Source organism: Myxocyprinus asiaticus, chromosome 44 (assembly GCF_019703515.2).
Source record: "Myxocyprinus asiaticus isolate MX2 ecotype Aquarium Trade chromosome 44, UBuf_Myxa_2, whole genome shotgun sequence".
Taxonomy (NCBI): domain Eukaryota; kingdom Metazoa; phylum Chordata; class Actinopteri; order Cypriniformes; family Catostomidae; genus Myxocyprinus; species Myxocyprinus asiaticus.
The window spans coordinates 31,948,827-31,963,882 of record NC_059387.1 but is presented as its reverse complement, the minus strand read 5'-3'; the positions used below and the strand labels follow the sequence as shown (position 1 = coordinate 31,963,882).

At 35.7% G+C, this 15,056-nt stretch overlaps 1 protein-coding gene across 2 annotated transcripts in view; it reads left to right on the top strand.

The window, feature by feature from the left end:
- LOC127434434 (guanine nucleotide-binding protein G(olf) subunit alpha-like) overlaps positions 1–14,489 on the top strand; it is a 37,273-nt gene extending 22,784 nt beyond the window's left edge. For both annotated transcript variants that reach the window (XM_051687190.1, XM_051687191.1), the window contains exons 6-12: positions 4,736–4,790; positions 5,977–6,050; positions 6,261–6,319; positions 6,585–6,705; positions 6,912–7,042; positions 7,869–7,936; positions 12,320–14,489. In XM_051687190.1, coding sequence (XP_051543150.1) covers positions 4,736–4,790; positions 5,977–6,050; positions 6,261–6,319; positions 6,585–6,705; positions 6,912–7,042; positions 7,869–7,936; positions 12,320–12,466 — 655 coding nt within the window. In that variant the 3' untranslated portion in view covers positions 12,467–14,489. The remainder of the gene's footprint in view (positions 1–4,735; positions 4,791–5,976; positions 6,051–6,260; positions 6,320–6,584; positions 6,706–6,911; positions 7,043–7,868; positions 7,937–12,319) is intronic.
- The last annotated feature ends 567 nt before the right edge of the window (positions 14,490–15,056 follow it).

Genomic DNA, 15,056 nt, shown 5'->3' with positions numbered 1-15,056 from the left:
CACCGTTTCTCAAGGGTCTTTAAGATCCTTGCTATCAGCCGGCACCGCGAGGAGGTGGTGGTAGGATTTTGCCAGCCCTCAACAACAACATTCATATTGCATAATGTTGATTACCACAAAAAAATTTGTTCAATTCATCCCTCCTTCATTAAAAAAAGTTACTTACAATGGAATTGAATGGGGCTAGTCCATAAACATTACAATACACACTGTTTCAAAAGTACAGCAACAAGACGTTTACATAACATGATTTTAGTTGGATAAAATCACTTATTAACCTTATGTCTTTTAAGTTATAGCCTAAAGCTATCCAATATTACAACTTCTTTGTCATGATGACAAAACACTAATAAATTCTGTAATCCGGGTAATCTATTTATCACACTAAAATCATGTTAACGTGTCATGTTTACATCTTGTGGCAGTGGCTATACTTTTGAAACGGCATGTATTTTTACATTTACAGACTGGCCCCATTTACTTCCGTTGTACGTGCCTTATTGTTAGCATGAATTTTGCATTTATTTTTAAGTAACTGTAAATTAAGTCATTTTAAGTAATTGCACTCAAGTTCTTTGGTACATCATGACCTTCGTGTTAACATTGATCCTACGTTAAAACATTTTGTATGTACAGAACGGCACAACATTGAGGTTGGGATTTGGCATGTACATCTTGTCATTACACATACTGTGCATGTTGTTGTTGGCTGAAAGACATCCTGTTCCTTGTGCATTTTATTCACATGCTCTGTTCTTCTCCTACACATGAACACACGTCTCACAACTGTCCAATGCTGATAAAGACTCCGTCTTATAGTCATTAAGATGTATGGGTGCTGTTGTTTTAGAGCAAGAGTTTAAAGAGATCTCACAATAGGAAAAAGATACTGAGAGAGATGAGCGGTGTTAACAGTGTTGTAGATAGAGCTGTGGTTACTTTGTGAGTACAGATCACAGGGAGAAAATCTTCACAACTCAAGGTGGTTTACAATAGCTGAGCAGACAATGCGCTCTCTGGAGGTCATCAGTGGAAATGCAAGTGCGTGTTTGTTTTTGATTACAGGTTAGAGACGTTTATACAGTGAATCGAACAACAAGGGTACATACAGTGGGGTCCAAAAGTCTGAGACCACACTGAAATCTGGAATTCGAAATTTAATTCAAACCTGGAAATAACCACATTTTAGGATTTACCTGAAATTCGGGACTAAGAATGTAAAATAAGGAAGAAATGTTTTAGATTCTGCACTTTTTAGGTCACTGATCAAATGTAAGCAAATCTGCGACACTGAATTGACTATTTACTCCTGTGTACAGAAGGTCTGATTTCCTTGCTTCCACTGAAACACAAGAGGACATACCAGATAATAAGAAATTCTTATATTCATGTGCATTTTTCTTTTTAGATTTTCATTCAAACTGTTGGCTGATAATATCATTTGTAATGAGAGAAAAAAATATTGTATTGGAAAAATGCAGAATAGAAGCGTTTTCACAAGTGATTTCAGACTTTTGGACCCCCTCTGTACATTTGGTGGCAAATATCTGGATAATCGGTTTGGATCTTTTCATTTTACCACCATGCCCACATATAATCAAGCCAACTATCAGAAGAGCACATGAGGTGACATCACTACCTCTGAAAACTTTTATACTCTGGAACAACCACATAGCCAGAAGTTTGTGAGGAGTATTTTCAGAATGCAAATTTTACATGTTTTGCTTATTAAATGCAAAGTCTGTTGATGTAAGTTCTGAAATACTATGAAGAGAGAAGAAAAAATTGGAAGGAAAAAGCAGTAACACTACAAGACATCAGTTTACATAAACTAACAAGGAACAATACTTTTGCTGCACTTATTAATCTCGTTTAAAGTCAATTACAACATATACAACATATAATCTAAAAAAGTATTAGCATATGTTTAGTTAACACATCATGAACTAACATGATCTAACAATGAACAATTTTATTTTCATATGTTAACATTAAAATTAATAAATGCTGTAAAATTATTTGTAATTGTTAGTTCATGATACACTGAACAAATGAGATTTACCTAAGATTGGGGGTGGGCGATATGACCAAAATATTATATCATGATATGAGTAATTTTATATCAAGAAAATGATGTAGTTAAATTTGTCTAAAAAAAAAAAAATTCAATAAAAATGGGCTTATATATTAAATAAACATATTGTAATGTCTGTTTTTAAAAATAATCCTGTCAATGAATAAAATACTTAATAAATGTAATCTGCCTTCTCTTATATAATTTTCTATTTTATTTGGAACTTGACAAACATAGTCAAATAAAAAATAAAAAAAAAGAATAATAATAAACTCGATTTGTTTTTAAATAAACCTTATCATAATGCTAAATTTCACATTATGCCACATTTCAGTCTGATGTTGTTGACTAGTATTATTTTTTATTTATTTTATTTATTTTCCCTTTTTTCTCCCAATTTGGAATGCCCAATTCCCAATGTGCTTTTAAGTCCTCGTGGTCGTGTAGTGATTTGCCTCAATCCGGGTGGCGGAGGACGAATCCCAGTTGCCTCCGCGTCTGAGACTGTCAACCCGCGCATCGTATCACGTGGCTTGTTGAGTGCATTGCCACAGAGACATAGCACGTGTGGAGGATTCACGCCATCCACCGCGGCAACCACGCTCAACTCACCACGCGTCCCACCGAGAACGAACCACATTATAGCGATCACGAGGAGTTTACCCCATGTGATTCTACCCTCCCTAGCAACCGGGCCAATTTGGTTGCTTAGGAGACCTGGCTGGAGTCACTCAGCATGCCCTGGGATTCAAACTAGCGAGCTAGCGAACTCCAGGGGTGGTAGCCAGCGTATTTTACCACTGAGCTACCCAGGCCCCCGTTGTTGACTAGTATTATTATTATAAACTTTCCTCAAGAAACTCAACATCTTCTCAAAGCAGTGCAACAAAGGAAATAATACACAAGTAAAATATGTATAAACTGTGTTTTTATATATATATATATATATATATATATATTTTGCTTAACCGCGATCGAGACAATAATCCAAAATGTCTACCGGTATATCGCCCACACCTACTTAAAGCGTGATGCAAAAATGCTACATATGTATTTGAAGTAAATTCAATTTATGTGGTCATTTTATGTCAGCACAACTTTTTTCAAGAAAACCTTTGTTAAATATACACACATGTATCAGTTAATTTAACTTTATTTCCTTAATGTATGTCACTGGAATAAGATTTAGCAACTAATAGCAAGTTGTTACAAATTAACACTTGCATCATTGTTCTACTTAATTTACTTTGCTCTAAATAAAATAATAACTGAGGTCAGTCATTAAACTTGATTCCACAAATAATTGCAGATAAAGCTGCACTTCAGCTACGCACCTTCACATGCGCAAGAATAAATTACACAGCTTGAACAGGATCCAAGTTGACCACTTATGGAACACTAATCACCATAATGGTACAACTAATTACAGTAAAACAACATTAATAATACTAAAAATAGCTAAAATATCTATGAATGCTTAATAACAAATAATTAAATGCTCACATAAGTTCCTTTTGGACAAACAAACATGCTTAAATTATTGAAGCACAAGGGCTGATGGGTATTCCCCACAACCTCAGTTCTGTACTTGATTGTTTGAGTTAGTAGTACTTAAAATCTTAATTTTATGGATTTCTAAGATAAAGTTCAAGGAACTCATGAATATCCATTAACTTTATGTAACTCGCCTTAATTCGTTAATGAAAATTAAGTTAAGCTAAATTTTTTAATGTGTAAAATATGTACATTTCTGAGTAGAAGCTATTTATTTTTATACGTTATGGTTGTTGAGCAAATAGTTTTTTTTCAGTGTACCTAATGCATTAGAACTTTATTGTAAAGCATTGCCGAAAAAGCTTGCAAGAAGTCCAGTATTTATTGAAATGCAACATTTTGGTCATGTGACCTTCATTAATCATTATTTATTGTTCTGTAATATTATTTATTATAAATACTGAAATACTGAAATGTGACTATGATTATATTAACTGCAAAATGAGTAAAGTTATCAAAACAAATGTTTATCAAGTCTTTTATACATAGTGTACATCTGAACACAAATTCATTTTCCTCTATCTCTTTATCTTTTTTTCTTTCTTTTTTTTTCATGCCAGTGCCGATATAGATTGTCTTGTCACAAGTTTCTGGGATACGTCTATATTTGTTTCTGTGAGTGCTGATAGCACTAAAATCACATGATGGTCACAGAGTCTTGGAGTAATTCTGCCTTTCTACAGGAAAGTGAGGAGAAAGAGATGGGCTTGTTATCTAGCATACTTAAGCAGCATACTTGCTGTAGGGATGTTTTCAGGGGTTCAGTTCCCATTCATTTCCATTGAGAGTATATATAAGTATAAATTGTGTCAAGACATTTTTAAAATACAAGTGGATTTTCTTAATACATTTTACCACTTTTATTTTGACTGAGATGATGAAAGTACTTCTGTAAATCAGCCAACTGGACAAAGTACTATTGGCCAGTTATTATTTGATAGTGTTACTAATACCAAATGTAATAATATATACAAATAAAACCAAATCGGTATTGATATTACGTAGTGAAAAATATATTGTAAATGCATTAGCTTTGTCAAAAAAATTTATAATAATTTTTATGAAAAACTTACAATTTACATATTTTCTTTGTATTTGTCTTTACAGTTTTCTTGACCGTATCGACGCAGTAAGACAAAGTGACTATACTCCAACAGATCAGGTAACACAACCAAAGTTTGAGCATTTTCAAGATTTTCCAGTACAAAATGTTAATTTCTAGATAGGACACTAGATGGAGCACTAAAAAAAGTCTTTATTTTACCTCATGTTTACTTAAAGGGATAGTTCCCCCAAAAATGAAAATGCTCTCATCATTTACTCAGCCTCATGTCATCCCAGTTGTGCATGATTTTTTCTTCTGCAGAACACAAATAAAGCTTTTAGAAGTATTTCTCAGCTCTGTAGGTCCATACAATGCAAGTGAATGGTGGCCAGAACTTTTTTTGGCCCAAAGCGCATATAAATGCAGCATAAAATATTCCAGTGGTTAAATCCATGTCTTTAGAAGCAATATGGTAGGTGTGGAAGAGAAACAGATCAATATTTAAGTCAATTTTTATTTTACTATAAAGGCCCAGGTATACTTTGTTTTTGCGCATTCCGGATCGGCTCGCGCCTGGTCAACAGCGTTGCCTTTGAGTATACTCTTCTGACCGCGAGCGAATACAAACACATTCGACGCATGCTCACTTCAACTTCTTTGTGATACTCTTTTAGTACAGTCAATAACAGGTGCATGCGTCAGCTACGCACACTGCCGAGGACGCGTGCGCGGGTCAAGAAAATCTAGGCTGTGCTGATGATGCAATTTGCGTCACACATACTATGTGCGAAGCAATCCGCAACGTGGACTCCCGAAGTATACTTTGGCCTTAAATCTCCACTTTCACATTCTTTTATTTTTGCCAGTTCTAATTCTTTGTGCATATCGCCACATACTGGGCAGGGAGGAGAATTTATTGTTAAAAAGGATTTAAATATTGATCTTGTCCACACCTATCATATCTCTTCAGAAGACATGGATTAAACCACTAGTCGCATGGATTGCTTTTATGTCCTTTATGGAGCTTCAAAGTTCTGGGCACCATTCACTTGCATTGTATGGACCTACAGAGCTGAGATATTCTTATGAAAATCTTTGTGTTCAGCAGAAGAAAAAGTCAAACATCTGGGATGGCATGAGGTTGAGTGAATAATGAGAAGTTTCATGTTTGGGTGAACTATTCCTTTCATTTACCTTCATTGTAACTCTTTTTATGAGAGAAACTTAACATTTAGCCAATTTGCTCCAAAAACCAAACAGCTTGTTTTTTTCCCCCTTACACACATCTGTTTTTTTCTTTCAGGATTTGCTTCGCTGCAGAGTGTTAACATCAGGGATTTTTGAAACACGATTTCAAGTAGACAAAGTCAACTTTCAGTGAGCCCATTTACTTTTTAGTAGCTATTTAGTAAAATTTTATTTTTTGATTGTACTTTGGATCTCTTTAAAAATGGAAATAACCACAATAACCACAACTTGCCATTATTTTAAAACTTGAGTGCTGTGTTTAGCAGCGTCATGTCTCCATATATCCACTAGAGGGAGACATCCTACAACCTCATTTTATGTCTCTCTTTTTTTTTCCAGTATGTTTGATGTGGGAGGTCAGAGAGATGAAAGGAGAAAATGGATTCAGTGTTTTAATGGTATATTCAGTGTGTTTGTGTGTCTTATAGGAATTTGCATTGAAGTGTGGATGTTTATGCTTGTGAGTGGACATGAACACATATGTTAAACATTCATATTTAACAATTTCACCTTAAGTACCTGGATTAATTGATATGTGTATATATTGTCTTGCGGTGTTTAAATACTTTTAGATGTATTAGTTTATATAAAATGTAAAGGTTTTAAAAAATGTTTTTTTGAAATAGACGTGCTTGGTGCTGATTTGCTGTTTTTTTTCCACAGACGTCACAGCGATCATCTTTGTAGTAGCGAGCAGCAGCTATAACATGGTCATAAGGGAAGACAACAACACAAACAGGCTACGGGAAGCACTTGATCTTTTTCGCAGTATCTGGAACAACAGGTGATGCGTTCTCTTAACTCATTCTCTTCATCATATTAGACATACACACTCTAATTCATGGCAGATGTTTCTTGGAAACTGTCCATATCTATCCATGTTATTCAACACCAGTATTTACAAATGTGCTTCTAGTATATGCAACATGCTTTTAGTGAAAGCGTTATTGACCCTGATTTCTGTCTATATTGTTCTCTGTTTGTCTACAGATGGTTAAGGACGATTTCTGTCATATTGTTCCTCAACAAACAGGACATGCTGGCAGAGAAAGTATTAGCTGGAAAATCCAAAATCGAAGATTATTTCCCTGAATATGCTCGTTACACCTTACCAGACAAAGGTAGAGAGTTCTCACTATGCTGACATCTTTAAAAGAATAGTTCACCCAAAAAATTACAATTCTTTAGAGCCTGAAATTTAAGTATTTTGTGTGTGTGTGTGAAAATCTTAACTGGCTATTGCGCATTCACAAGCGTTGTGAGAGAAACTTGTTCACAGTGGCTTGTGTGTTCATGAAAGAACTTGTGTTGTTTAGCACTAACATATCTCAAGTTCTTGCGTGAACATGCATGCCACTGTGAATGAGTTCCTCTCATGCACTTGTGCAACAGACATTAAGGTTTTCACAGAAAAATGACTAAAATTTCAGGCTGTTTCTCACCAAAATCTATTGCATGCCTTCAGAAGACTTGGAATATGATACACAAGCCACATGGATTACTTTTATGACACTTTTGGGTCTTTTTTTTTAAGCTTTAAAGTGAGTCTCTATCAAATGCCATTGTATTGAATAGACGGACTGGGATATTCATGAAAAATTATTCTTTTTGTGTTCTGCATAAGAAAGAAAGTCATATGGGTTTGGAGCGAAATGATGGTAAATAATGATGGAATTGTCATTTTTGGGTGAACTATTGCTTTAAGATTGCAGACTGCTAAAGATTATTTGTTAAGTGTTACATTTTTGTAAAGGTGACCGTGTCAATCTTGTGATTGCAACGGGACACCCGTTCCTCTAATTTTTAAACACTAAAATGCTAAAGCTTTAGATTATGGCAGATAATGCTTGCATTAATTTAGTAAGTAACACATTTGATGGAACACTAGAACTGATCAGATGGATCAACACTGTTTGTATTTATCAGTATTTATATTTTCTATTTCAGTAACTCCAGAACCTGGAGAAGACCTCAGAGTGACAAGAGCCAAGTTTTTCATTCGCGACGAGTTTCTGGTTAGTTTTTTTTTTTTTTTTTTTGGTCATTTTGTACTATCAGCGTTCCCACAGTAATGGAAAAAAACAGGGAATTTTAACATTGCAGTTTTCAGGCCTGGAAAAATCATGGAGATTAATAAAATATTCAAATTCATACAGAAGTTATGCAAATGTCTATAGTAAATAGACATTAAGTTTTCTATTTATGCCCAGCTAGAAATAAATAAATAAATAAATAAATATAAATATATATATATATATATATATATATGTATGTACAGGTGCATCTCAATAAATTAGAATGTCATGGAAAAGTTTATTTCAGTAATTCAACTCAAATTGTGAAACTCGTGTATTAAATAAATTCAATGCACACAGACTGAAGTAGTTTAAGTCTTTGGTTCTTTTAATTGTGATGATTTTGGCTCACATTTAACAAAAACCCACCAATTCACTATCTCAAAAAATTAGAATATGGTGACATGCCAATCAGCTAATCAACTCAAAACACCTGCAAAGGTTTCCTGAGCCTTCAAAATGGTCTCTCAGTTTGGTTCACTAGGTTACACAATCATGGGGAAGACTGCTGATCTGACAGTTGTCCAGAAGACAATCATTGACACCCTTCACAAGGAGGGTAAGCCACAAACATTCATTGCCAAAGAAGCTGGCTGTTCACAGAGTGCTGTATCCAAGCATGTTAACAGAAAGTTGAGTGGAAGGAAAAAGTGTGGAAGAAAAAGATGCACAACCAACCGAGAGAACCGCAGCCTTATGATTGTCAAGCAAAATCGATTCAAGAATTTGGGTGAACTTCACAAGGAATGGACTGAGGCTGCGGTCAAGGCATCAAGAGCCACCACACACAGATGTGTCAAGGAATTTGGCTACAGTTGTCGTATTCCTCTTGTTAAGCCACTCCTGAACCACAGACAACGTCAGAGGCGTCTTACCTGGGCTAAGGAGAAGAAGAACTGGACTGTTGCCCAGTGGTCCAAAGTCCTCTTTTCAGATGAGAGCAAGTTTTGTATTTCATTTGGAAACCAAGGTCCTAGAGTCTGGAGGAAGGGTGGAGAAGCTCATAGCCCAAGTTGCTTGAAGTCCAGTGTTAAGTTTCCACAGTCTGTGATGATTTGGGGTGCAATGTCATCTGCTGGTGTTGGTCCATTGTGTTTTTTGAAAACCAAAGTCACTGCACCCGTTTACCAAGAAATTTTGGAGCACTTCAGGCTTCCTTCTGCTGACCAGCTTTTTAAAGATGCTGATTTCATTTTCCAGCAGGATTTGGCACCTGCCCACACTGCCAAAAGCACCAAAAGTTGGTTAAATGACCATGGTGTTGGTGTGCTTGACTGGCCAGCAAACTCACCAGACCTGAACCCCATAGAGAATCTATGGGGTATTGTCAAGAGGAAAATGAGAAACAAGAGACCAAAAAATGCAGATGAGCTGAAGGCCACTGTCAAAGAAACCTGGGCTTCCATACCACCTCAGCAGTGCCACAAACTGATCACCTCCATGCCACGCCGAATTGAGGCAGTAATTAAAGCAAAAGTTGCCCCTACCAAGTATTGAGTACATATACAGTAAATGAACATACTTTCCAGAAGGCCAACAATTCACTAAAAATGTTTTTTTTATTGGTCTTATGATGTATTCTAATTTTTTGAGATAGTGAATTGGTGGGTTTTTGTTAAATGTGAGCCAAAATCATCACAATTAAAAGAACCAAAGACTTAAACTACTTCAGTCTGTGTGCATTGAATTTATTTAATACACGAGTTTCACAATTTGAGTTGAATTACTGAAATAAATGAACTTTTCCACGACATTCTAATTTATTGAGATGCACCTGTATATGTGTGTGTGTGTGTCTATGTATGTATATATATGTATGTATATGTGTGTGTGTGTCTATATGTATATATAAATATCGTAACCTAGAAATTGCTTTATGTGAGTACAATCTCCTTTAAATGAAGACAAACCATTAAAATGTTAAGTAAATTAATTTATAGAGAATAATATACAGAATAAATGTACATATTATTTATGAATACTATGCAGAATAAAAATGTATACATAACAGCTATTACAGACTGCAAAAGAGTTGTTATTGAATATTGTGAAGTGCTAATAAAATATTTGTTTATATCTTAAATGGGTAAAATTATTAGGTAACTTAACATAGAAAAACACGCAAGGCACTCTGTTTGTCTAATTGTAAAAAGCCTGTATTTTAATGGAGCAAACGCATTAAAAGCCAAAGTTTATTGGCCTTCATTGGGGTATACAGGAACAAACACCAGTGCCGCAATTTTCCCCAGCATAGCAAGAATCCAATAAGCTTCAATTATTCAATCAGTCAATCAGTATGAACATGTGGACGCCCACTAAACTAAATTCCACCCAACTCAACCAGACAGATAAAAACATATGTCAAGTACAAAAACATGATCAAATAGAATACACAATACATAGACAAAACAGCTGAAAATAATGAACAAATTAAACCACCGAAATAAATGACAATAAACCATGAAAGCAATCAGAATATACTGCACAAATCAACAATAAATATGACATGCTGAAAAACAAGGCTATCATAAGCAGCATATCTCATGTACTGTAGTTAGTATAAAAAAACGGTGTTAAATCCAGTTTGCCGTTTAATCCCGGCCAGATAAATCCAAAACAATTCTATTTGTAGCAAATGTTTTAATCTGTCTCCACCCCCATTTATTTTCTTTCACTATTTTGATTACGATTGATTTAAGCGATTTGGCTCCACCATGTCCCGTCTCTTAATAATGTACCACCATTGGATACATTTCATTTGCCAATCTGATTGCGTTTCCTGAGAAACACTGTTGATATTCGAACTTCCAAAACAAACACACCCCTACATTCAGCGCTCCTTTGGAAGCTCTGCCCTCAATTTATCATAATCCTTCTTTTTTAGTTTATATTCATCTGACTTTTTTCTCTAGTCTGTTTCTCAGCCTTTGTCCTCCTTAGAGTTTAGAAAGTTTGCATTAGCCAGATTTGACGTCGCTCTTATAATGAATTTCCCTCTTGCTCTAACCCCCAACTCCCCCCATCCTGTGCACGTGCAAGAACCACCCCCTGTTGCTGATTGGCTGGAGTAGTGTTGTGTTGATCAGTCCGTTCCACTTTGTTTTTGTCCCATTTTCAGAGCCAGGGCTGTGTACAAATACTAGATTTTTTTCAGCCCACCCACAGAATGGACAGCTAGCAGACTGTGAGGAGATATTTGCAGAATTTGACAAAACGTGTGTTGGATTAGAATTACTGAGTGCACCTTTAATCGATCTTTAAAATGTCACTTTGTGTATTCAATATAAAAAGCTTCACATTTTCCACATTGTAATCTTCATATTAGACAAGCAGCACTGCAACTGACAAAGTGTCTCATTTTATAAGTAACTTGTTTGTGCACATCGAGGAAACTTTTTTGTTTTCAAAACATAAGGGCAGTGATTGAAGTGTCCACATGGATACATACCGATCAGCTGCCTGAGCCAAATCATTGAAAAGTGGGTGCACGTCTAAAACTAAAAAACTTTGCTTAAAGGGATAGTTCACCCAAAAATGAAAATTCTCTCATCATTTACTCACCCTCATGCCATCCCAGATGTTTATGACTTTCTTCTTCTGCTGAACACAAACGAAGATTTTTAGAAGAATATCTCAGCTCTGTAGGTTCATACAATGCAAGTGAATGGTGACCAGAACTTTGAAGCTCCAAAAAGGAAATCCATATGACTCCAGTGATTTAATCCATGTCTTCTGAAGCGATATGATAGGTGTGGGTGAGAAACAGATCAAAGTTTGTCATTTTTTACAATAAATTCTCCTACCTGCCCAGTAGGTGATGATATGCACAAAGAATTTGAACCGCCAAAAATAAAAGTAGAAGAAAGTGAAAGTGGAGATTTATAGTAAAAACCTATTATGAATTACTTTTATACAGACTTTATTTGATTTTTGGAGCTTCAGAGATCTGGCCACCATTCACTTGCATTGTGAGAACCTACAGGGCTGAGATATTCTTCTAAAAATCTTCATTTGTGTTCTGCTGAAGAAAGAAAGCCTTACACATCTGGGATGGCATGAGGGACAGTAAATGATGAGAGAATTTTCATTTTTGGATGAACTATCCCTTTAACATAGGATTCCTCTGTATATTGTCCCAATTTTGTTTTATGATGTTTTCGATTTTGTATCCTTCCACATTATATTGAGCAACAAAATAAACTTGATTCTAATGGGGGGTCTGTTGTTGTTGTTGTTGTTGTTGTTGTTTTATAACAGCTTTTTTCTCTCTGAACATATCTTAAATTAATATTTGGTTTTCACTTTTTGCCTCTCTTTTTACAGAGGATCAGTACAGAAAGCGGAGATGGCCGTCACTACTGTTACCCCCATTTTACATGTGCAGTGGACACAGAAAACATCCGGCGGGTCTTCAACGACTGTCGAGACATCATCCAGAGAATGCACCTGCGGCAGTACGAACTCTTGTGATCTCACCTCGAATAGCCGGTGACCATGTGCTCCCTTTTTATAAACCTGTCTCCAAACTCCCCCTGCCCTGTCCACACCCCGAAACGAGGCCAAAAACGCAGACGAAAGATACTACTGACGTTTGGAAGACCACCCTTCTGTCTTTGTTCATTTTTTTGTTATGTCATTATTTGGGGCAGTTGGGTGGATGACTAGGAGTGTCACTGGGTTTTTCCCCCCATGTTTTTATTTCATGAATTGGTTTTTGATTGCCTTTTAATTTTTGCCATTCAATGAAGCCTCTGGCTACCTCCTTATGTTTTATTAAAATTAAAATGATCTGGTTGTGCATATATGTGCTGGCATCTGCCAGTTTATGAAGATTGCATCACCTTGTGACCTCCAGGAGCCCTAGTCTCGCACCCGAACCTTGACCTTCTGACCTCTAGGGCTCTCTGCTGCTTTCTGTCTGAACACTGAAGAGCGCCCATGGTGGGTTGGTGGGGAGGGGGGGTCTTGTCGTACACTGGGAAAAGGAGAACAAGACAACGGCGTGAAGTAATGCACTTTTTCATCAGGTTTTGATTGACTTTTTTTGCTTTCTGAAGATGGATACACAATGTAGCATCACATGAATTTATCTCCCAATTAAGGATGCGGGCGGGATGAGAGGAGGAGGGTGGCTCCTCTTTAATACATAAGGGGGCGGAGCCTTCATAATGAGGAGGTGGGGCTCTTGGAACATTATTAGAGCCGCAGTCTGGCCACTTAAAGACAAAAGTCCTTCTCAACTGTCCACACACTTGTCTATCGAGACCCCATTTCTTATTTTAGTTTCTTAACTTGTACAGACTGTGCAAGGGTTGTTTTGCTTTTCTGTACAGACTATAAAATGTTATATTATTTTGTACAACTTTATCGAAAGAGAGTAAAAAATCTACTTGTAGATCTTTGTGCCTTGATTATGGCTGTACCTGTAAATGAAGCTGAGACATATGTTTTTGACTGCGCTGTACAGCTTGATGTCACCCCTGTTGGCAGAATGGACTGTGGATGGGGACTTACTCTGTAGAGTTCCGTTTCTTTTCCGTTCGGTTATTTGTTTGTTTATCTGCTTTATTAATATAAAAAGAAAAAAGTTCTTTGTTAAAAAAAAAATATATATATATATATATATATATATATATATATATATATATATATATATATAGCAACGAAAAATCCTAAAGACCTGTATACATTATGCAAATTGACCCCTTACCTGAGGTTATGATGAGACAAAACGGCACCATGCCTTTCTTCTTGTTTTCTGTTTAATTTGAATTCTCAGCTTTAAAAAACGAAAATCAAAAAAAAGTTGAAGTGTCCAAAATCACAACCTGGAGTTGTTTTCAAAGGAACCTTTTTGGATATGAAGTATGGCTGCGATTATATATTCACGTTTGTGTCTGTGAGTGCGTGCGTGTACACGTACAGATTACAAACAACATTGAGCCACAGACGCATGACATTTGTATGTGTTGTGTGTGTGAGTGCGTGTGTGCAGGAGTGCATTGTGTGCACTCTTTTATAAATGTGCGTACATGTAAATTTATAGGTCTATATAAATATATATGTACAATTCTACATGTTTAATTATGTGTGTGTGTGTGTTGGTGTATACATACCTTTGTATGTATACAGTGAAGATGTGTACTTACACACGTAGGCAAGCATGTCTGGAGTGAAATGAATAAATGAGAGTGCAATATTGAAAGCAACTGTGTGTGTCCCACAATTTTCACCTTACACAAAAAGCAGATCTCTTCTAATAATCATTAGAAAATTGCTAGTAAATTGAGAGATTATTAATTGCTTCAAAATCAGTATTCTCAGTGATATCAGTTTATATTTGAACAATTAAAAAATGTAAACTGATTTATAGTACACATGTTTCAAATATACTGTTTCATATATCAACAACATCAGGACTTCAAGTGCTGATCTTTACCAAGACATTCATTTTATTTATATTAAATAAAGTTGTTTTTCCTATTCATCTGAACACCCTTGGCAGTCCTAATTTATTTTGCTTTTACCAAAACTTTTCAGTCGAGTTCAGTCAAATTATGTTACACACTTACATTTTGGTTGACACAAAATGTGTATTTTTAAGTTCAAACACAATTACAATATATGAGTTATTACTCCAGTAAACTACATCTCCAAAACCTTTATACACTTGTAAATGCTATGTGCTTAAAGTCATGTTGCACAAGAAATACTTTTTTAAATAAATCTTCTAAAGTCATAAAACAGATTTTGTGTTACATGGTTCTCAAGTTAATCTCCTGCAAATATTCTTTGTCAGACTACAAAACCCCATACATTCACATTAAAACACGTGCTTAGATTAAAACTAAAATGCTGAATACATGTTGAACCATGTCTTCAGTGCAAGATGACATGTCCAAGCTCCTAGAGTTTGGCACATTGTCCACAATAGCATTAGATTAAACAATCCACAGTGTATTACACCAAACAACAGCTCACAGCAATCAGCTTCTTGGTTTATGTGTATTAAACACAACAGAGAAAGTTGAGTTCATATATAGTTGAAAAAATACTCTCA